Source organism: Egretta garzetta, unplaced genomic scaffold, assembly GCF_000687185.1.
Source record: "Egretta garzetta isolate BGI_Z169 unplaced genomic scaffold, ASM68718v1 scaffold258, whole genome shotgun sequence".
In the NCBI taxonomy this organism is placed as follows: domain Eukaryota; kingdom Metazoa; phylum Chordata; class Aves; order Pelecaniformes; family Ardeidae; genus Egretta; species Egretta garzetta.
The window spans coordinates 3576213-3598350 of record NW_009260413.1 but is presented as its reverse complement, the minus strand read 5'-3'; the positions used below and the strand labels follow the sequence as shown (position 1 = coordinate 3598350).

General features: G+C 36.8%; 1 protein-coding gene across 1 annotated transcript in view; it reads left to right on the top strand.

Moving 5' to 3' along the window:
- Positions 1-22138, top strand: part of LRBA (LPS responsive beige-like anchor protein) — a 218713-nt gene that overhangs the window by 179500 nt on the left and 17075 nt on the right. Inside the window, exons 17-19 of the mRNA XM_009643664.2 lie at positions 1776-1838; positions 6173-6328; positions 10865-11032. Of these exons, the coding sequence (XP_009641959.1) occupies positions 1776-1838; positions 6173-6328; positions 10865-11032 (387 nt within the window). The remainder of the gene's footprint in view (positions 1-1775; positions 1839-6172; positions 6329-10864; positions 11033-22138) is intronic.

Below are 22138 nucleotides of genomic sequence, written 5' to 3'. Positions count from 1 at the left end.
ACTTTTTCCTAATTCTTATAAATTATCTCTCAACATTGTACAAATAGAAACATCTATGTAGTATTTCCCCCACCCAAGAAATGCTTAAAAAGAAAGGCGGGAGGGAAGGGGGGAAGCGAGGCTTGTCTAGATAACAAGTTGTGAGCAAGAACTATTTACAGGGCTCTTGACGTTTGTTTGAAAGGAGGATGGCAATATCCTCTCATAACTTGAATGTGTGACCTTGGGCATATTGTGTTCGAGGCTTTTAAAAAATAGCCTTTGTGGACATACAAGAGTCATGGGAAAAGAAGAGGTTCTAAAGTGGTAGGAGTTGATTTTGATTTCCTCCTAAGTCTGCTGGTTGATGATCTGAGACCAAGCAACCAATTGTTGAATGTAGTAATCAACTGTTTCAAGTTGAACAAAGCCTTCAGATTACAGTTTTTACCTCACCTATGAAAGGGAGAACAGTAACCTGTGCTTTTGAGTCCCTATTTTTTCATTTAGAGGCATTTTACCCTTGTCTTGCCTTTACAAAGAGCTCAAGAAAACCTACAGTTCAAGACAAACAAAAGCCAACCAAACAAACCCCAAACCCAACAAAACCCCACCTCACCCCACCGCTTTGAGAGCACACTGATCAGCTGCAGGCTGTTAATGGAATACTACTCGGGGTGTGGACTCCTGAGAGTAGCCTTCACTATTGTTGCCTTCAAATTTTGTACCAAAATGGGATCTGCCTGGGATTAGAGGGCAGGTATCATTACTGCTCCATATCTCCTGCTGTGGGCTTAGCATTGTCTTTACTAATGAGGCATCATGATAAAAAAGTTAAGCTGCCAAGTGACCAGTTGCCTGCTTTTGTGTTTGGGTTTGGTGGCTTTGCTGACATCAAATGGCACTGGTACCCGACAGGGTGCCTCCATTTTGTCACATGGATTTCATGTTTTGTTCTGTCTTAGTGTTTTGTTGCAGCAGAACTTTGACTTCCCGCATACTTATGAAACCCTTCTTCTGATACTAGTTTTTATAATAAGCTATGGACGGTAGATAGAAAAATCATAGGTGTAAGTATTTAGCCATTATTTTTTGTTCCGCTTCCAAGAATGTCTTGTGGGCTGGTGGGGGGAGAGAGTTTGCTTGCTTTCTTGTTTGTTTTTAGTGAGGCTGTGGAAAAAGAAGGCTTTTTTTAACACTGAAGGAAAATTCAGGAGGTAAACATTTCACCGGTATGCCAGGTGCCCAGATGAAATGTAGGTCGGCAGAATTATATATTAACTTCTATGCAAACTTGCAAATAAATGGGTTTTGGTGATGGATGAATCCTTAAATACTGGATGACTATGAGATTTCCCTGTCTGCATCATAAACTGACTTTAAAAAAAAATGTCCTTTGTGCTTCACTTGTTCAAAGCAGTGCTTTAAAAAGTAAAGAGGAAAATAGTATTTGCTACAGTCAGCAGATGGTTGTCACATTTTGTTTTCAGTGCTCTTTACCACTTAATTTTGTTTTGTTGCGACAGGAGAGGTTGCCAGTAAAGCATCTGCTAGAGCTTATGGCTCAGGACCGGCGCTGCTGCTGATGGCATACATTCAGAATAGCACTAATCTAAAATAAATGTTTAATAAGCAGTCGGCAAAAGCACCTGGATTATTTTTTTTTTTAATTCAGTTGATGCAGAAGAATCTTGAATAGTTGAAAAAAAAAGGACATAGCTTTGATTTATAAAATGTCTGTGGCTTCACATATGAAAAAAATGCAGAGTTTTAAAATCTTCTTTCCTGAATTCCAGCTCATCAAGGTGCTGTACAAGACCAGCCTTACCAGCTGCCAGTGGAAATCGATCCTCTCATAGGTCTGTCACTTCCTTCTCTCTTTGCGATTCATTAAGCTCTGTATGGTGGCCCTGAAGATTCCTGCTTTTGTGTATGAGTTTGGTGGCTTTGCTGACATCAAATGGCACTGGTACCCGACAGGGTGCCTCCATTTTGTCACATGGATTTCATGTTTTGTTCTGTCTTAGTGTTTTGTTGCAGCAGAACTTTGACTTCCCGCATACTTATGAAACCCTTCTTCTGATACTAGTTTTTATAATAAGCTATGGACGGTAGATAGAAAAATCATAGGTGTAAGTATTTAGCCATTATTTTTTGTTCCGCTTCCAAGAATGTCTTGTGGGCTGGTGGGGGGAGAGAGTTTGCTTGCTTTCTTGTTTGTTTTTAGTGAGGCTGTGGAAAAAGAAGGCTTTTTTTAACACTGAAGGAAAATTCAGGAGGTAAACATTTCACCGGTATGCCAGGTGCCCAGATGAAATGTAGGTCGGCAGAATTATATATTAACTTCTATGCAAACTTGCAAATAAATGGGTTTTGGTGATGGATGAATCCTTAAATACTGGATGACTATGAGATTTCCCTGTCTGCATCATAAACTGACTTTAAAAAAAAATGTCCTTTGTGCTTCACTTGTTCAAAGCAGTGCTTTAAAAAGTAAAGAGGAAAATAGTATTTGCTACAGTCAGCAGATGGTTGTCACATTTTGTTTTCAGTGCTCTTTACCACTTAATTTTGTTTTGTTGCGACAGGAGAGGTTGCCAGTAAAGCATCTGCTAGAGCTTATGGCTCAGGACCGGCGCTGCTGCTGATGGCATACATTCAGAATAGCACTAATCTAAAATAAATGTTTAATAAGCAGTCGGCAAAAGCACCTGGATTATTTTTTTTTTTTAATTCAGTTGATGCAGAAGAATCTTGAATAGTTGAAAAAAAAAGGACATAGCTTTGATTTATAAAATGTCTGTGGCTTCACATATGAAAAAAATGCAGAGTTTTAAAATCTTCTTTCCTGAATTCCAGCTCATCAAGGTGCTGTACAAGACCAGCCTTACCAGCTGCCAGTGGAAATCGATCCTCTCATAGGTCTGTCACTTCCTTCTCTCTTTGCGATTCATTAAGCTCTGTATGGTGGCCCTGAAGTGTAGATTACGGTTGTTTTTCACTTGCTGGTTGCTGGGAATGGAATTTTCCTGATAAACCATTTGCATGCAAATTGGAATGCAATGAGCTGTGGCTATGCTGGTATTTCATCAACTCCCCCTCGTTGGTTTGCCTAATTTGAACAGGCCTAGGACGCGTGTCAGTGAAAATTAATATGGATGCTGTAATAATGTGTGATTGAGAATGTGCATGAAGTACTGTCAGGATAATATTGGATCTTTTCATCACTCAGACTTGTTGATGAGCAGGAGCGAGGCACGTTATGATGAATTGGTGCACTGGTAATGTGATGGAGCTCCTTTGCCGAGGAAATTTTCATAATAACAGTGGGGTTCTTAACTGCACTGTGTTGTGAAAAATAAAACCATGGTGCCAGGGTTTCATCATTAAAGGAGATCAATCCTTTCTTTAGAGACCTGCTGTTCAGGCTGAGGGGATTAATGTGTAATTGCAAAGTGGTTTCAAAGTTGAAATATATTGCCCACTCGGTTTTAGTATTGAGATATTAGTATTCATTTTTCAAGGGTATTGCATCTTTTGATCAGCATCACTAGTTAAATTTGTGTATGTTTACTTTTATTAAAAAGGGGTGGAGGAATGTCTCTCTTTTATTTAATGACTCAGTGTAATAAATTCAATTCATGACTTTTTATTATAGAGGTTTATTAGTTTATATAGAGCTGATTTTTCTATTAGCATGGTTAGAGTTTGGCCAGTTCTTTCATTACAGATCCAACTTTGGGGAGTGAATACTTGGACTATAATTCAGGAGCCTGTAGGATGGCAAATGAAACCTTAAACTTGATCAAAAAAACCCTCAAACAACCTAACCCCAAAATACAAACTAGTCGTAGGACAGTTCACAGGAGCAAAGAAGACAGGATTTCCGTGGGGTCCCCCCGCCGCCTCCACAATTCTATTAGACTTCAAACTTAGCTCGGTTTTTTAAACTGTCCATTTCAGGATGGTAGTTTAAGTGAAAAAGAAGTGAAGTGGCCAATAGTAGAAACATGGAAAAATCAGAGCAAAAAGGAACTTGCCTGGTTCATTCATTCATAGGTTAGCGTGACAGGTCTGTTGGCCAGTGAGAACTAATGTCAAAACTAATATGCCTATCACAGTAGGAACTGCGTTGTACGGGTCTGTAGATACAGGCTGTTGCTGTGTAGCCGTTTTGCTGGGTAAGCTCTATGATAATTAAATCAGGAACAGTGTGGGCATTTTATAGAGCTGATAAAATGTTTTTCCAAAGTTTTAAAAATCAATTCTCATCTGAATAATTCAATACTTCTAATTTATAATGAGGAGGACATGCTGTAACTCTTGCTTTCCTTCCGAAAATAGATTCTATCCAAAAAAATGTTTGGAGCAGGAAATGCATATTCTGCTTTAAATCCTGATACCAAGTAGATCTTAAAAATATAAATAAACATCACAGCAAAAAAACCCCAAAATCATGTTGGGCTGATGTCTGATGATTTTTCTACATATTGTGAAGAACATTAGGAAAAAAAAAAATTCATTTGCATTTTTTATAATTTTAAAATTATAATTCCATTTTCTGGCTTGCCTTTAATTTACAAAATACTTTTACTTCTGTTTGGTATAAACACCTTTAAAATTAATGTTCACAGTTCTGAAAGATGTTTTAATAGTCTCTTCATACAATAGATCTCAAATCAGCCTTGTGATTACATTGGACATAGTTTAAAAGGTTTAAGGCTTTCTTTGTCACTGTTAAGTAGATCATTGGGTACAAGCAAGTAATTATGTAGCTAATATTAAAGGTTTTTAATTGTGGCTAGACACATTTACCTAGAAATGGCACCTAAGAGGACCACAAAATTACACTTTTATGGTTATAGCAGGAATCTTGTTGCTGTCTTGGTCATGAGGAGGGGTTCCTGCTGTCTTCATTTTCTAGTTGCACAGGAGGATGTAATACAGCAATATCTGATATGACATAGATCCCACACCTCTTTTTGAGGTGAAGTTTTCTGACGGTCTTATTCCCACTGAATGTGTTGATCCGCATGTTTTTGGGAGTATTTATTTGCCATTATTTTGTCATACAGAATGCTTCTGTATAATGCTGTGCTGTGCATTTATAATGCATTGTTTTTACTCTTTATGTGGTCCCAACGGCGGTCAAGGCCCCGTTGTGTTACCTGCAGAGCAAATGGCAATACCTCGCTAAATTATTTGCTATCCATATGGACAAGAAAGTATCAACATTTTAAACACAGTGAAAGCATAAATAAATTAAGGATTTGATATAGAGTAAATGGAGTAAGTCCAAGGCTTAGGGGGTAGCTAGCCTGTGAGAATGGAAAGAAATTAAAGAGTAAAGAGGAACACAAGACCAGGACAGAGACGCGTCTGGGGGACCATCTGGAATGGAAGTAATGGTGCTCCAAGCAGTCGGCAAACCCAGGCCCAGGAGAACTTACTTGCCTGGGATGGGAGTCAGGTTCCCTCAGGACCAAAGCATGTTAAAAGATCTTCCTACAGTGTAGGATTTTCATGATACATATCTATAGGGACACACACACATATATATATATATATATGCACACACATCAATTAATAAGGACAAAATATAATATGTTTTCTCTCAACTGTAAAGAAGGTTGTGGAAACAAGCTGGTTAATTTTTGTGCAATGCTCAAAAAAGTGTGAAATGGTAGTGATATTTACTGCAGTCATTCTTTTTTTTAAAATTACAATGCTTGCAATGAAATACAACTTGTGTACGATTTTGAAATCATAATTCTGTTGTCTGCTGCATTTGAGCCACTATATAGCATATACGTATATATACTGCCTTACAATTACATTCCCTTCGTTTGTTTCTTAATTTTTAATTTCCTATACTAGAAGAAGGGGGGAAGGAAGCTTATTACATTTTTATGTAACATTCCTTTTTGCAGTCTTTCATTTATATTTGTCAGCTGCATTTGACTTAAATAAGGGATTTCTTCTATTTTAGAATATATACTACAAGGAATCAGCATTGTTCCCAGAAGTGTAATGAGTGTTTTATAGCAAAAGTAGAAAGAAAATGCCCCTGCCACAAAACCCCACATAACAGCAGTCAGGAATAGTTTTGGTGTGAATGTAAGTTTCTAAAATCTGCTTTTGTTCTGTGAATGCGAATGCTAAAATTTTTTGCTCTTTGTGTCTTTCTGTTCAGCCAGCAACACAGGTATGCACAGAAGGCAAATCACTGACCTCTTAGACCAAAGCATTCAGGTACATTCCCAGTGTTTTGTCATCACCTCTGATAATCGATACATCTTGGTCTGTGGCTTCTGGGATAAGAGTTTCCGAGTTTATTCTACCGACTCAGGTAATGTATTTTTAAAATATGGAAATAGCCTAAAAGATTTTTCTGTTCCTCATCAACCTACTGTTTCAAATAAAGAAAGAACGGGGGCTGGGGGGAGAAAGTGGAGAATGTATTTATTCCCCTATTAATAATATTTGTCAAATCTTTTCTTACCTACTGCTACTGTGTATCGTATGCCATCATTTTTGTGGAATGATGGCAGATGTAAGACAAGGAGCTCTTGTTTAGCCATAGCATCACACTTCAAATCTACCTGACAGGCATGCCTATTCTTACACTGTAGTTTCCACAAGTAAATGAGTTTTTGTGAAGCTTTGCATACCAGGAGAAGTAATTGTTCTTAGAGTGCTTACTTAAATTTAACTCTGGTTGGTTTTCAGCACCAGAGAATTTTTATTTTTTTTTTTAGGAAATGCAGGCAAGCACCACAGAATGAGAACAGAAGTGAAGTCTTGAAATCTGGTGAAAGAATACTTATGAAAGCCTTTGAAAGCTATACTATAACAGAAAAATTGATTTGGAGCCCCTGAATTCTTTCATATAATATAAACTGATTGATATAATGGGCAGCAGTTAAATTAGTCTGTCAGCTGGCATGTATCCAAACCATTGAAGTCACGCATGTGTCATGCTAAATAGCAGAGAATCTTTCAATGTAAGAGCTACAGGAATTTAAATCCATGAAGCCCCAGAAAAAAATAGGTATGATTTTTTTCCCTTTCATTATCTTATAATGGGAATAGCGACCTCACTGCAAGGTACTTCTTTGGGATTAATGGCCCGGTGTAGTTAATGTGTGTGTGCCATCAAGCTTTCCAGTAAGTTATTAATCCTTAGGGAATATCCTACATGTTTGTCATCATTTCTTAAATATATTAGTTAATGGTGTTTTTCACACTTGGCAAACCAAAATGTTTAACAAAACAGGATGGTCTTTAATGAAAATCTGTTAAGACTAGATCTCATGGCATATTTTAGTCTATCTGTCATTTTTGCAATTTTAAAGCCTTAAGTATAAAGAAGTTCCATTTACTTCATACTGACTGCCTACAATTCATTATACAGACAGCTTGTTAGACCCTTCTTAGTTTAATTTTCTCATTGATGAAAATAAATTTACATAAAACTGGGAATTTAAAGGAGTCTTCAGAAAAGTTAGCTAGCAGAAATAAACATTCCGTGTATATTCTTGATTACATGAATAGAGAACTAATTCTTTTATGTTGAAGGATAGATTTTACTTTACACCTGTGGAAGGAACTTCTATGATTTTGGTAGCTTTGTCCTATAGCAATCTGAACTACAAATATCTCATTAGGTTATGTCCTCTGTGTGTAAGTCAGATACACCAGGCATCTCATTACTACCATAGCTAATTATGGTATAAATGAAAATAGAGTTGTCAAAAACATTGCAGAAGATTTGTGTCTTCTGAGTGTCTCCTGTTTGTCAATATAGCAATTTCAGCTCTAGCTGAAATCAAGCAAATTCAGGTAGTTTATTTTTCTTTGAATTAAAATGAGAGTATAGTAGTGGAATACTTACTCTGAAATCAGCAGAACAGCAAGGGAAAAAGATGACGTGATCAGTAATGCATAATTGCAAGCGATCACAGGGGTTGAATTCAGTTATATTTTAGCACTTGCACAAAAAGGGAACCTTTTTCCTACCAGATTTTGGGTTGGTTTGGGTTCTTTCAACAGGAAGTACTTTTGACATATATCATGGATTCTCAGCATGGCTAGTATAGCATAAGCACAATAAACCTTCCTCCAGCAGTGGCAATGATTTCTAGACAGCATCTTAGATTCAGTAGTGCAGAGACTTGAGTCTTGTTTTTCTTTTAATTATTTGTAGCACAGCTGTCAAATAAAACATTAACTAGAAAATTTGTTTTGTCAAAAAAGGGATATCTGAGTGCATATGTTAAAGTTTGATATTACTGCGTAGAGAGGACAATTCATATTAAAGGAAACAAAAAAAGTGAGGAACTCTTACGAGATTAATGTTTTGCTTGGGTTTTTTTTTTTACTAATATGAAAGAGCAAAAGCTTATTTCTTGTTTTGATGAAATTCGTTGAACCTTAGCTGCACAGTAACAAAGTAAAACTAACAAGGCCGTGCAACTACATGAACAACTGTCAAACAAATAGCCTTGAAAAATGTTTGTTTTCTAGAACAGAACCTATAAACAGAATATAATTGAAAGAGAGATCTCTATAACTCAGCGATGTTTATAGCATAAACTTGTGTTCTGAAAGTATAAATCACCTCAGGTAGTTGAATACCTATGGCTATACAACTGAAGAATATATCACATAATTAAGTTATTCTCAAATCTAAACTATGTAGATGACAACTTGAATTTTCAAGGAAAAACATACACTTGGTGAGATGGTTTTGCATATTGCCAAAACGGGGTTATGGAGTCTAGAAGTGTTTCACTGCTCCTAGCTGTGAAGTTCAGTAACTTTTCCTAACTAAATCTGGTGACTGGCCAGCATCTGAGACAGTGAGGTGGCCCTGCGGCACTAATTAAAGCCCTGGCGTGCAGAGGTGGTGGCTATAGAAGGCTGTTACAGACTCATAGCGGTGAGTGAAAGACGTGATCCCTGAGTTGCTCTCCTTTCCGAGACAAGGTAGATCTGCGCAGCAAGCGTACCTTCCAGGGGTTTGCCCCTGCCAGTAGGAAAAGGCATATTTTGTAATTCCTCTTGGAGAATTATACTTGCCTGATAAGTTTTGTCAGTGTTTTATTTTAAATCCGATGTACAGGTTTCCTTTAAATTGCATCATGTTATTCTATTTTTTCTTCACGTACTAAAGTAATTCCCCCTTTTTGTAGACATTCATACCTTTCTCTTGTTTTTTTTTCTGTTTTTTTTCCACTTTAATGCAATTGCCTTTTTGATCTTCTGTTACAAATCAGGCTCTTACCAGAACCACTCCCTTAAGTCTTTTGTTACCGTTAGCGTTATTTAGTGGCTGGATACAAATACAATGCCTTCGTACTGCGTAGAAAGAGGGCTATGAAATGTGTCCTGCTAGCCGTATTATATGATTGACTAATCGTTTTTAACTCATGCACCAAAATATTTTATTAAGATATGCTTCATTTGAATCCCAGCACTCATTTGTGTTGCTACTTGTCATGTTACTAGTTATTTTTAAAAACTTTTCAGAACATTTTATTTCAGGTACAGTAGTTTGCATTTCCTATTTCTTTTTTGCCCTATGTTGTTAATCCTTCCAAAGCCATCACTCTTTTCCCCTTCTGTTCTTCCTCATTCTTTATTCAGCCCAAAGTGCAAATGGATGCACGGTCATTTGGGCTGAGGAATCTGAGGTCACACATGGATGGCATCACACTTCCTTGTGTCACTGGATGTAGAATTTGGCCTGGTCCATGTTACCTGAATCAGCCAAGCAGTCACATAAGAAATATGTGTGTGTCTCTCTTGTCCTGTCCCTACAAGATCTGCAGTTGCTAGCCTTCAGCAAACCCAGTGAGATGGATTTTAGTGCTTACATTCTCATTTTGTAGGATCACGTATGCTGCTGGCAGATCCAGAAACTGGCAGGACACATGGCATGTTTGCGGTGTAGGAGCCACTCTCTGGCAGGGTGGTCCAGCAGAGATCTGCTTTGGGTGACCTTACATGTGTTTGCTCTCCCCATGCAAATCCACTACGCATGAGCATCCAAATTCACACTTTTCTGAAAATATTGCCCTGTTTAGTTAAGATTAAAAGGTAACAGTCATGTTCATGTCTATACAGACTCTTGAATGGCACGTTTTTAACTGCCTACGCTTTCCTTTCTTTTTAACATTTATGTCCCTTATCAGCGGTACAAACATTTGTCCTATATGCAGCAGGTAAGGGAGTTTTTTCCAGGTCTGTCTTCTAAGGTTTTTTTGAACATTACTGAAATTCTTAAAAGGGAAGGATGCTGGTTGAAATAAATGGCAAGTATTTAAATGGTGATGGAAAAACCTGGGTACAAGAGTAATTTTTCATCTAAATCTTCTTTTCTCTGTTTAAGGAGATGCTCAAAAGCTGCATATGCTATATGCACATGTATGCTCTCACACTACCAATTTCTTCTGGGTCCTACATGTTCTGTAGCTTCTTCTGATTCTGTTTCCCACTTCATCAGCAGATTTGCATTTTTACTGTTAACTTTCATCAGTAAACTTACCTTAAACTTGCCTTAAAAGAGAATCCCATCATGTTTCCTGTCTGTAAAGTAAATGTAAACATATAGAATTAAAAAAACCTTTTGGCATGATTGGCCTTGAATAAAGTATAATATTTATGGACTGTAAATATTTTTTTGTATGGACTGTATGGACTGCTGCACTTTTAAGTAAGTTTCCACCAAATGAAGAAAAAAAAAAAAGTACTCTCCACTGTAGTTCTTTTTGGAACCTTTTTTTAATAAAGAAAATATTTCTAAAATACTTTATAATGTATTTAATTTACCTTAGAAAGAATAAAAGCATAGTTTTAAAACAATCAATTTTATGTGTTTCAGGTAAACTGATACAAGTAATATTTGGACACTGGGACGTTGTAACCTGTCTTGCTCGGTCTGAGTCCTATATTGGAGGAAATTGTTACATTCTCTCAGGATCGCGTGATGCAACGTTGCTGCTCTGGTACTGGAATGGCAAAACCAGTATCATTGGTGATAACCCAAGAGGTAAGCAAAACCAGAAAAACCTGGTTTGTAAGGACGTTGTCTAACACTGGCCTGAGCGAACACTTCGCATGACAAAGTTTTAGGTAACATTAATGTCAAAGTACAGTGTTTCTTTTTTTGTAGTTGTGATCAGTCCTAATTTAAAGAATCGAGGGTAAACAGTGCTTGCTTTGCAGCACAAGTAGAACTAATTTTTAAAGTTATAGGACGCTGAACACTGCAAATACTTTTTTTTTTCTTCTCACTCATTCAATTGGGAAGGAGTGGATCCACGAGTGAGAGAATGGAATTCGGTTTTTGTATTTCCTGTTCAATATGAGTAGATCTTTTTCTCTCAACATGATGATTTCATTAAATACCTGTACTTGAGTTGTTTAAAACAAAAAAAGCTGTATATTGCTCCGGTGCAGACTGTATTCTATGCATCTGTAATCTTCTGTGTATAGGTTTCTACTGTGAGAGAGTTATCAATAGCTCAATCTATGGAGCTATCAATAGAGTTACTCAAACAGTGAATTTTAACTTAGACTAAGGTCATTGTAATGAGATGTATGACGGCCCAAGCGGGACACCTAGGTGAAAGAAGGACAGACATGTGGGATGGATTAAAGAAGCAAGCTTAAAACTTTTTCGTTTAACACTTTGGTAGGGTGCTACGTGCCTAATCCTTGCTCTCATGTACTAGGCATTTTAATTGGTTCCAGTGCAAGCAACAGGGCTCGTACCATATAACCAAACTAGTAAGTCAGTAACCCTGCTTCAGCCTAACTTGCTTTTAACCCCTCCCCACCCAAACTCACCTTGCACTTCCCAAAGTATTTAATCTCTTCCATCTTGCACCATTTCCCAGGAAATCCCAAATCTTTGTTCTCATGAAGGTTCTCTCTTTTAACTGATAGTTTTCTATGGAAAGCAATGAAATGCTATGACTGTTCAACCCTGCTGTGCCTGCATTATGTAACACGAAGGGTAGAAAGTGATCTCGTTATTAGGCCAGTTTCACTCCACACAATAAATTAATTCCTGATCCCCAAAGCAAAGAAGGTGGCAGACATGTAGCTTGAGAAAAAGCCTTAGTGAGCCACTTCGCAGGAGTAAGCGATGTTCAGGACAGCTTGTGAGAGCTTTACGTACGGGAATAGAGGGGTGCATCACAGCCAAACAGAGGTCCTGTTCAGCCAAAAAGAAAATGCCCTGAAGAGCAGGGGTGAGAAGCAGTATAATTCTGTCTGTCTTAAGAAGAGTGTTTGTTAGGTTTTCTGCCACACACTTAAGGTCTTCTCTGGCCCTTCTTAAATACTAGTAAAAACATACCTGCTGCCTGCAGAGGACCTCTAGAAAACAAGAGTTGTCATATCTGGCATATATTGCAGTTATAACTGGAATATAATTTCATATAGTGTAAACAGTATCTGACATCTTCCAAATTAATCAATTTGGTAAAGTTGTGTGTTGCCCCATACTCAATCTGTTACTCAACTGGAGTTACTTGAATTTGAAAAAAAGAGGTGGTTTGACTGAAATTGCATCCCATGAACTATTTTGAAGAAGCACAACTAACTAATACCTGAATTTAACTTACAACTTTTTTAGCATTGACTATGAAAACTATTAAAAAATTGAACAAGATACAGAAGTTCAGTTCACACAGTTGCAGAATCTTCAGGCAGAGGATGTGAGCAAACTATCCCCCTTATCCTTCCAATAGCCTGATTCTAGAGATGGGAGCTTTTCTGGGATGTGGCTAGCAGAATTTTATGAGCATCTTTAAATAAATATGGCTTTGGTTGAGGGACAAAAATCTCTGTGAATACTTCATACATATTTTGCAGTCTATCAATATAAAGAAAATGCAAACTCTGCGCTATTTTTGCAGAGCTTATAAACTTGTAAACTCCAAAAAGTCTGTGAAGGGAACTTGACAGAGCTTGACAGTCAAGTGAGCTTGAAAATCCTAAAGATCAAAACTGCCTTTTTGAGGAGAAAACCCTGAAGACTTTACTTGTACGAAACAATGAACATTTTTAGGTGTCTCCTTACAGCGTTTTCAAGTCCTGCAAGTGCAGCCCGTCTTCGCATATTACGTGCTGAGATTTTGTATGTAGTATCTAACTAAAATAGGTAGATTTTGTTATAATCTATTGACTGTCTTCTCTAATGCAAATTTGTAGTGTATTGAAGTTTTGCCGTTTTCAAAGATAACACTAGGCTATCGTTACTCCTGTTTAGAATCAAACAATAGCTACCTGATAAGTCTCTTTGTCTGTAGTCCTATTAAACTGGTACTTTTAGGGAAATGAAATGGCTCCTATGTTTACTAGTTGCCATTGTGTAGCTTTTTTTGTGATCTAGCATGCCTGGAAACCTTTGCTATGAATTGGAATCTCATGGCACTGTACATAGGCCTAGACATGTGTATAGTAAAAGACAGTTTCTGCTTCAAAGAGATGGTAATCTGGGGGGTTTAATTTTTCCCAGAAATAGCTTTCTATAGGCATCTCTGTTCAGTCAAATTTTTTTTTGAAAAGGCAAATAAAAAGAGCTGTTTCTGCTTAGTTCTGATTTTGTCAGAAATGGAAAGCACCAGCAGATTTGTTGGGTTTTGAGCCCTGTTACTGCAACTGTAACTTCCATCCATTTGTGGGATGCTAGATATTTAACTTCTCTGATGTCTTTTTGTATTTGAAGCTTATGATTTTTTATGATTTCAGAATACAGTTTATTCATGCTTTCAATGAGCATTATCCATTGGAATTTAGATACTCTCAAAGTTGATACTTCTTTCCTATTTTTCCTCTATTTATCTATCTCTAATTTTCATCTTAAAATGACTTCACAGCAACATGCATTTAATGGCACTGTACCAAATCATGATGCCAGAGGAGTTTCAACAAAAATAATCTAAAACAGGAGCATTTCTTTCCTCCTTTCTTAGTACCTGTTGCCTCTGATGTACATCAATCAGCAGACTAGTATGATCAAGCTGCCCTAAATACCATCCCATTGGGTACCCATTACTCTACCAGTTACATTTCATTTAGGTTCCTTTATCTGGTTTCATTACTGTAGGGAACACTGAGCTCTTGATCTCTAGCTGCATATATTCATGCTTTAGAATGGTACTTAACTCAAGCTGACAAACCAGGTGGGCTATAGCATACGTGATAAATAAGCGTTTTGTTTGATATTCTCTATCAAGGACAATTTTCTGGCCAACTGGACGGTATGGAAAAATTCTTTACGTTTTTGGTTTAACAGAAGAAATATGTTACTGAAATATTCATTATTTAGATTCTTTAATTTTTAACTTTTAAGCTGGCTTCTTAAAGAAATTATACCTATGCAGCCTCACTGTCTGTTTAGTTTCTCCCTAATAGCTCTCGAATGCATTGATCTATTTAAACCAAATTTGATGAATTTAAATCTCAAAGATATGAAATTCCTACGTGGGACACATCTGCTGGAAACTATTTTTATTCTTCACAAAACAGCTTGATTACATTTAGGTTAAGTCCTTTTTTCCTTCTCAAATTAAAACCTGAAATTCAGAAAATATTTCACCATGCTCTTTGATCAAATGTAGAGGTTTTTTTCTTTCTAAATTAATTGGTTTTGAAAATGTAGAAACATGGCAGTACTTCACTTCAGTGGACAGGCCTTTTGTGATGCAGAAATGTTTCTGTGGACAATTTCTGACCAAGCACAGAAATAATTCAGAACAGAGCAGAGGATCTGAAATAGTTGTACCCTTTGGAGTAGCCCTGAGCCATGTTGAGTTCACATTAATTAGCATAATTTACTGTGGAGATGTAAAGTCGCTTTGGATAGAGTAAAGGGGCTTTTATTTTTCTCTTCTTGGCATGTGGCTTGCTTTGGGGAGGCGGGGGAGGTCAGAAGGAGAGGATGTGACCCTCCCCTTGGTGCCCCTTGAAGCCCATGTGTGATCTGTATCACAAGGTTGGCTTTTGCATATTTAGAGGCTGTGATCTGATAGCAAGGTACCACTTGGGGACGTGACACTATGCTTCAGGACGTGTGTTATTCCTGAATAGGGTGGTAGGACGTGTAGAGGTTAATGGAGAGGGAAAGATGCTGTGTTTTGCACTTGCCCAGCCTAACAGGAGGCGAGAAGTGGGCGGTGAGGGGAGGAACTACCCTGTGATGGCTGGAAAGAAGAGATGAGAGAATTCATTTGCATGCAAATGCAAATGGTGTGCATCACTTTCAGATCCTACTCTCCCTTTGAAGCTCAAGTGGCAACTCTTAGCGTTTGGACATTTCCTAGGTTGTGGGATTGCATTTTACTTTGTAATGACAGAACCAGAGGAAACAGGGCGGAGTGGAGCTTTGGTCACCTGATCTTTCCCAAAAAAGGCTTAACTACACCAAAACCGTTCTCAACTGATGCTTGTCCAACCTTCTGTTATAAACTTTGGCAAATACATTTTTGGGCCTTACAAGCCCTACCATTAGCAGTCTTTCCCCAGTGTTCAGCCTAGTATCCAGTTATATTTTGCAGCAGTTGAATTCTATAATTTCTTATGTATTTATTCCTTGTGTGGAGAACAGATTATTTATTTCCTCCTTGCAACAACTTTCAGTTGTTTGGATTACCACGACGTGCAATTCTTTGCTTCCAGATGTAATAACCCAATTCTTTCTGTCTTTTGCCATAACTCATGCTTTTCTAGACCTCTGATCTTTTTTTCGGTGATTCTTCTCCTATTCAATTGTCTGTCTTCATCAAAGTAGACCCAGCAATACAGTTGAAGCCTTTCCAGTAATAAGTAGAAAAAAACCCATTTTACAGACCAGTAAACACATGGGATCACATCCCCATGGGATATCTGTTTGTTTCAAAACAGCATTACAGTGTTAATTCTTTAAGTGTATGAGCCAATATAAATTTCAGTCTTTTCTGAAGAATGTTCAAGAAGTTGTTTCTCCTTCTCTGTGTAGTTTGACTGTGGAATCTTGTCTTTAAACTTTCTGAATTGTATTCCTTTTAGACTGTTTCCCCAACTTGTCAAACTCATTTTCAGTTCTCATCCTGTCCTCCAGCAGACTTGCAGCAACTCATGTCTGCAAACGTAATCTGCAGTCGTATGTTAAACATTTTGACAATGAATAGCTTTCTGAATATAGATTTTCAACTGGCTTTTCATCTGATGTATAGTAGCATCTTCTAAACATGTGCTTCCCCATTTTCCTTAAGAAATTGTGCATGTGGAACAGTGCCAGAGTCCTTACTGAAGTGAAAATACACGACGTCTCCCTGAACACAAGTCCTGTTACTCTGCCATTGCAAGAAAAAAATTGCTTTGACATGATTTGTTCATAACAAATCCAAGTCAGCTGTTGCTCATCTCCTTGTTTATTTCTAGGAAATTATGTGTGTCAGTGTGTGTGTGTATATATATATGTAAAAATACAAATGTTCTGCCAGTATTTTTTCTGTTTGTTGGGATTAAGCAGACTAATTTCTTAGTTTTTCCTTTCCTGCTGCTTAAACAACACAGGACTTCTTTTAGTTCTTGCAGAACCTCACCCAATATCCATAAAACAACAGTTATAACTCTGGTATTATTTAGTTTCATTTTCACAGTATCCTCAAATCAGTATTCTCAGGCCAATTGAGTTCCAAACATTTACCTCATTTAGATATTCTCTAATTGAGACAACAGTTGTCATTGCCGCTTTTACTTACGTTTACTGCCTGACTGCCGTGGGCCTTTTTATTGAAGACTTTTACTGAAATACTTTCAAATGCATGGCATCGTCTATTGCTCGCTTTTAATAACAGACTAATTTCTCGTGAAAATTTAGCATGGTTTTGTGTTTCTAAAATGACTGTTATTCCTGATGTCATAGTGAGTTGCATCTCATCTACGCTTGGCTATCCTGGTTTTGTCCCTGCTTGCTCATACCTTGTCTCTTACACTGGTTCAGAAAAATCTCACTTATTTGGATCTTTCTGCCTGACTTTCCTGTGTTTACAGTCACTGGAGAACTTTCAGTTGTGCCATCTGGTATCTTCTTGGCCATCTTATCCTTCTGCTGCATCGGAGCGGTTTTCACTAATATCCTTATTACCTTTTCCTTTGTTTTTCTGTAGACTTAACTTCCCATGAGATCTTAGAGAACAGTGTGCTGTATCTATTGAAACCTGTCTTCCCAAAATAGTTCAAAATATTATCCTGTTGTCCTTGTTCTTTCCCTTATAAAAGCACACTGAACACTCTCATATCTTTACCAGTTTCATGTAAGTTCCTTTCACCACCATGTTTTTGATCTCGTTTGCTATATTGGTTATAATCGTATCTAGACGGTCATCTCTAGCTGTTGCTTATATATTAAAAATTGTCACCAAATTCCTTGCTACACACATACTTGCTCTATTCTTTTATGAACAAATGTCTTTGTGGTTGGAATATCCCATTTTCTCCTCCTTAATGATCCCTCACCTATACCTACCGGGTAGAGGCCAATCAGATTAGTGAATGTCAGTCTATGTCTTCAAAGGTTTTGTTTTTCCAAAAACTGGATGTACTTTCTTGGCGGGGAGGCTTACAGTGGTGAATTCAATTGTCTTAAAGTTGTTTATGCTTATAAAATGGTTTGTGCCAATAAACTGGTAGGTATTTCCATAGTCGAGGTGAAGATGAAGGGCTTTTCTGCTAGCGTTGCACTATATTAATAGAATATGAAGAGACTGTTCTATTGCTTTCAAAATATCGACAGATTTTTTTCATAATTATTTTTTAGTTTTCATATTTTGAAACCCCAAAAGATATCTAATTTAGAAATTTGATTTGCTTAATGAAATTAGGCTTAACCGAGAAAAGTATCCAGTACTAATGAAATGTAGAGTCTGCCTGTAACTGTATTACTACTACTACTAATACTGATGTGAGTTATTGCATTGATCTTCCACACATATGTGAATAAAACAAATTATATTACCTCTTTTATGTTAGCCCATAAAACTAGAAAATGTTACTCTCTGTATGTATCACATTTGCATCACGAGGATTATGGGAGTGCTTTCATTGCATAGTTTTATATTTTTTAGCAGGTACTATATTCAGGTTTTCTGAAGTGTGTTAGAGAAATTAAATGCTTTCAGTAGTGTAGCTGTGTAGCAGGGCACATGTGTGAATGTTAGCGTGTGATTTTGTACTTAAAAAAACAATTACTGGATTTAACTGAGATTTAATTGAGAGGATTCATTGAACACTTTTACTATTGCTAACATGTAGAATATCTTCCTCAGATACAAATTTTTATAATACATAATCTTTTCAATTTATAAAATATGAATTCTCCCAAAGGATTCAAAATTTAATCACCAGTTTCCTGTCTTGCCAAAGAACACTCTAGCTACTAGCCAAGCTACTTTTAAAAGCAGCTGTATTTTGTTTGGGTTTTTTTACAGCTACAATTCCTAAATAAGTATTTGAATACCTGAAAGTCTTTTTATCAATTAACATTATTATTAAATTAAAGCTATGGTCTTGAGACTAGAGAAATCATTAGTTTTGACTCTATTAGTAATCATAGCAAAAGATAAAACATCTGTATCTCATCAACTGCTACACACACTTTTCAGTCTGAAAATTTGAGCTTTTTGTGAGTGCTTGATAATTAATTATTTAAGTGGATAATGCAGGTGGTTTAAACTTCGAAAATACGACCTGACCTTTTGTTGGTTGATTAAAGAGTAATGTCATAGGTAATCATTTCTTCGTACTCAGACACGCTAATCCTGTAAACCTGAATTGTATGAAGATTTGCATACGTGCTTGCCTCCGTACGCAGTGAATAGTCACACTGATTTCAAGCGGGTCATTTGTCTGCTGTTAACTTAGTAGCAAACAGCCCTCTTCACTGTCTTCCCCCATCCTGAGCCTCATCTTGAATTAACCTACATCTTGGTACCCAAGTTTCTGCATGATCTGGACTTCTATTTTCAGTTTCAAAACCAATGATAATAGAGAAGATAAGGTTCCACATTTCTAAAGAATTTTTATAGCATAAATACTTATTGAGATTTTTTTTATTTCCTAAAATATATATATAATTAATTAATTTGCATAACAGCATCTTTTCATTAAAAATTAATTGTGAATTAGTTTTAAAAAGCTTATCTGTCAGTCTTCCCTTTTGCATTTATGATGCTAGGTAGTAGCGGTATCTAAATCTCCATAAATCAGTAGTCAGGTTAGTTAGTAATGAAAATTATGCTGTTATTGTTGATTACTGTCAATCGGTGTTCTAGCATAATTGCTAAAAATTTGCAAGGCCTCCAGATCCTAAAATGTGGTTGAAATTGCTGAAGCTATTAAGTCTGTAGATGCAGTTCACTGTAGTCAGCCTGTTAAGAAGAGAGTGTTGCTCTGTGGTAGTACAGCGAGTTTAGCAACAGTCTGCACGTGCTCCTTTCCCCGTTCAAGAGCACAGTCAGTTTTTACCCCTCCACACATTATAGTATTGTGCGAGTCCTTCTTCAAAAAAAGCCAGTAAATAATTCAATATTATTTTAATAATGCTTAACTGCAGACATAACAAATATTCTTTGTTTCTCAAAAATGGCTGGACAGAGTAGCACAATATTGTATATAAAGCAAGAATCCTTTAGCACCATCTGCTGGCATTGAGTTGAAAGCTGATCTTTGGACTGACTCTCCAATGCACTGCCTAGTAAAATATTTTAAATATATATATTGTCACATACTTGGTGCAAAAAAAAAATTGATTTCATTTGTAGTATAATTTTTATCCTTTTTATTAAAATTATAATGAGAAAATACAATGTGAATTTAAGGTTAATGTATGAACTGAAATAGAAATAGGTCAGGAGTGTTTTGTTAAGTGCGACTGTAAAAAGAAATGGAATACTTTTTTCTCTTTTACTAGACCTTTAGCAAGTGCGATATTAAATTCTCCTATTCCTGATGTAAGTCAAATTCAGTAACATTCATTTCATAGAGAAGACCCACAAGGCTTTGAAAAGTATCTGTAACATGTTTTGAAAAGGGTAGCAACCACTAAATATTCTTCTACTTAACATTTATTGCGTTATTTGATGTTAGTCTTCAAAGCCTCATGAAAGCTTAATGGACAGAGGCCCCGATGCTGTATTTGGTTCTATAATTCCCCACGTCTTCACAGGCCACTGTTGTAGCCAGTGCGGCAAGTACGGGGACTATCTGCATGAATCTAGAACAGAGCCTTAAATTAGACAGCTACCAAAGGTCACTGTCGTTTCTTTTTTAAACTGTAACACATTGATGCCTCAAAGAGGTTGAGGCCGCATTCCTCCAGATACTCTCTAAATCACACATAAATGATGGTTCTAGCCTCCAAATATTTAAACTGAAAAAAGACGTGGTATAACAGGTGGATGAATTCTGGTCTATCTGGAAATATGCAATGGTGCTGCATAAACGATGTAATTTTGTATTTATATAATGCCAAGAAAGTCACGTCATAGATATGAGGACAAGGGCTTATTTGAAAAGACCTTGCAATAGCATACTGCTGGTTTGGAAAGCATTTAAATAGTCGTAGGGATTTGGTACTGATGAGCATGTAAGTTTGTGTGCTATAAATATTTGTTTTGGCTGAAAGTATGTCCTACAGCGTTAAGCGCAGCGGCTGTCCCATCCTTGTTTTCAACTGGCTAAGAGAGATTGTGTTTCAGGATTTGTCAATCAGAGCACGTAATTGCAAGTAACATTGTAGAGCAAGTTGTGAGGTGCAATCCAGATGCAAGCGAAGGCGGTATGTGTTTTGAGACTGGAAACAGTGAAAGAGTTTGGATGCTGCTTCTTTGGCAGTATCCAGCTTCAGGTGTCACTAAAACTATATGCAGGAAATTCTGTGGAAGGATAAGGATATTTAGTGCTTCATGATGTTATGCAGACCTTTGAGTTCCAGGAAAAACAATGCTATATTTACAACTTGTAACTAATAGTTGATGTGGTAAAAGGAATTACATTCATATGGTAAATGAATACAACCTTAATGTGCACCATATGCATAGTGGTGGGATGATGTACTAATATATCACATTTATTTACCTTGTTTGGTTGCTGGGAAAAATAACCATTCAGTTCAAAGTCTCTACCGTGTAAGACAGAACAGAGTAATGCAGGAGATACAGTAATTTATAGTCTAGAGTAAAATTACCATCTTAAATGTTGTAAAAATTATTTGGTCAATACAACAATCCTGACTTGGGTTGGAAATTATTTTGTAAGTGTTTCTGGATCTAAATTCTATTAACACTAGCACCACAGAGAGCATTACTCTGCTGAGTGCAAGGATGCTGTATGTAATTAGAATGATGGCCTGCTTCATTGAAAAAGTGTCTGCTTTAAAACAGTTACTTCTAAAAAGACAGCTAATTTATGTATGCTCTGAACTTGGTGTATGCCATCGATATTCCCAGTTACATCGATATGTAAAGGTGGTAAGCATCTATCCAGAGCGATACACTGCTGGTGCATTGGTTTGAAATTAACTTTGCAAAAGCAATCAGTGATATGTTTTGCAGTGATATGTTTTTCTTATTAAAAATATATATATATATTATTATAGTAACAAAAAAACCCCAAAGCTGCTGAATCGAGTGAATGAATTCTCTTATGAAACCTCTTGTCTCAGATTATTTTCTGCCCAAGCTTGGTATGAAATACTATACATGTTTCAACCAGTGGTCGGTTTCAGCGCGTTGTAAGATTTTACAACAATGCCACAGTAGATGCTATTTCGGACTGAAATAATTGCTTGATGATTTTTTTTTTCCTTTTCTGTTGAGGTTTGTTGCTTTTTTTCCTTGGACTCAGTAGGTAAGGGAACAGTTATATAACTATAAGCCACAAGAGAGAAATATGAAGAAAATAGATTTTTTTTTTTTTAGCATAAACAAAAAAAGCCCCTTCATAAAGCTGTTTTAGAACATTCTCAAACAAAAATGACAGTGTTTTAGAACTTCAAAGCTGATATTTAAGTAGCAGTTTATGAAGTCGGGATGGTGCAAATACTGAAATATTAGTGTAAGCTGACCCTGAATATTCACCTGCAGATACTTTCCAGGGGCTT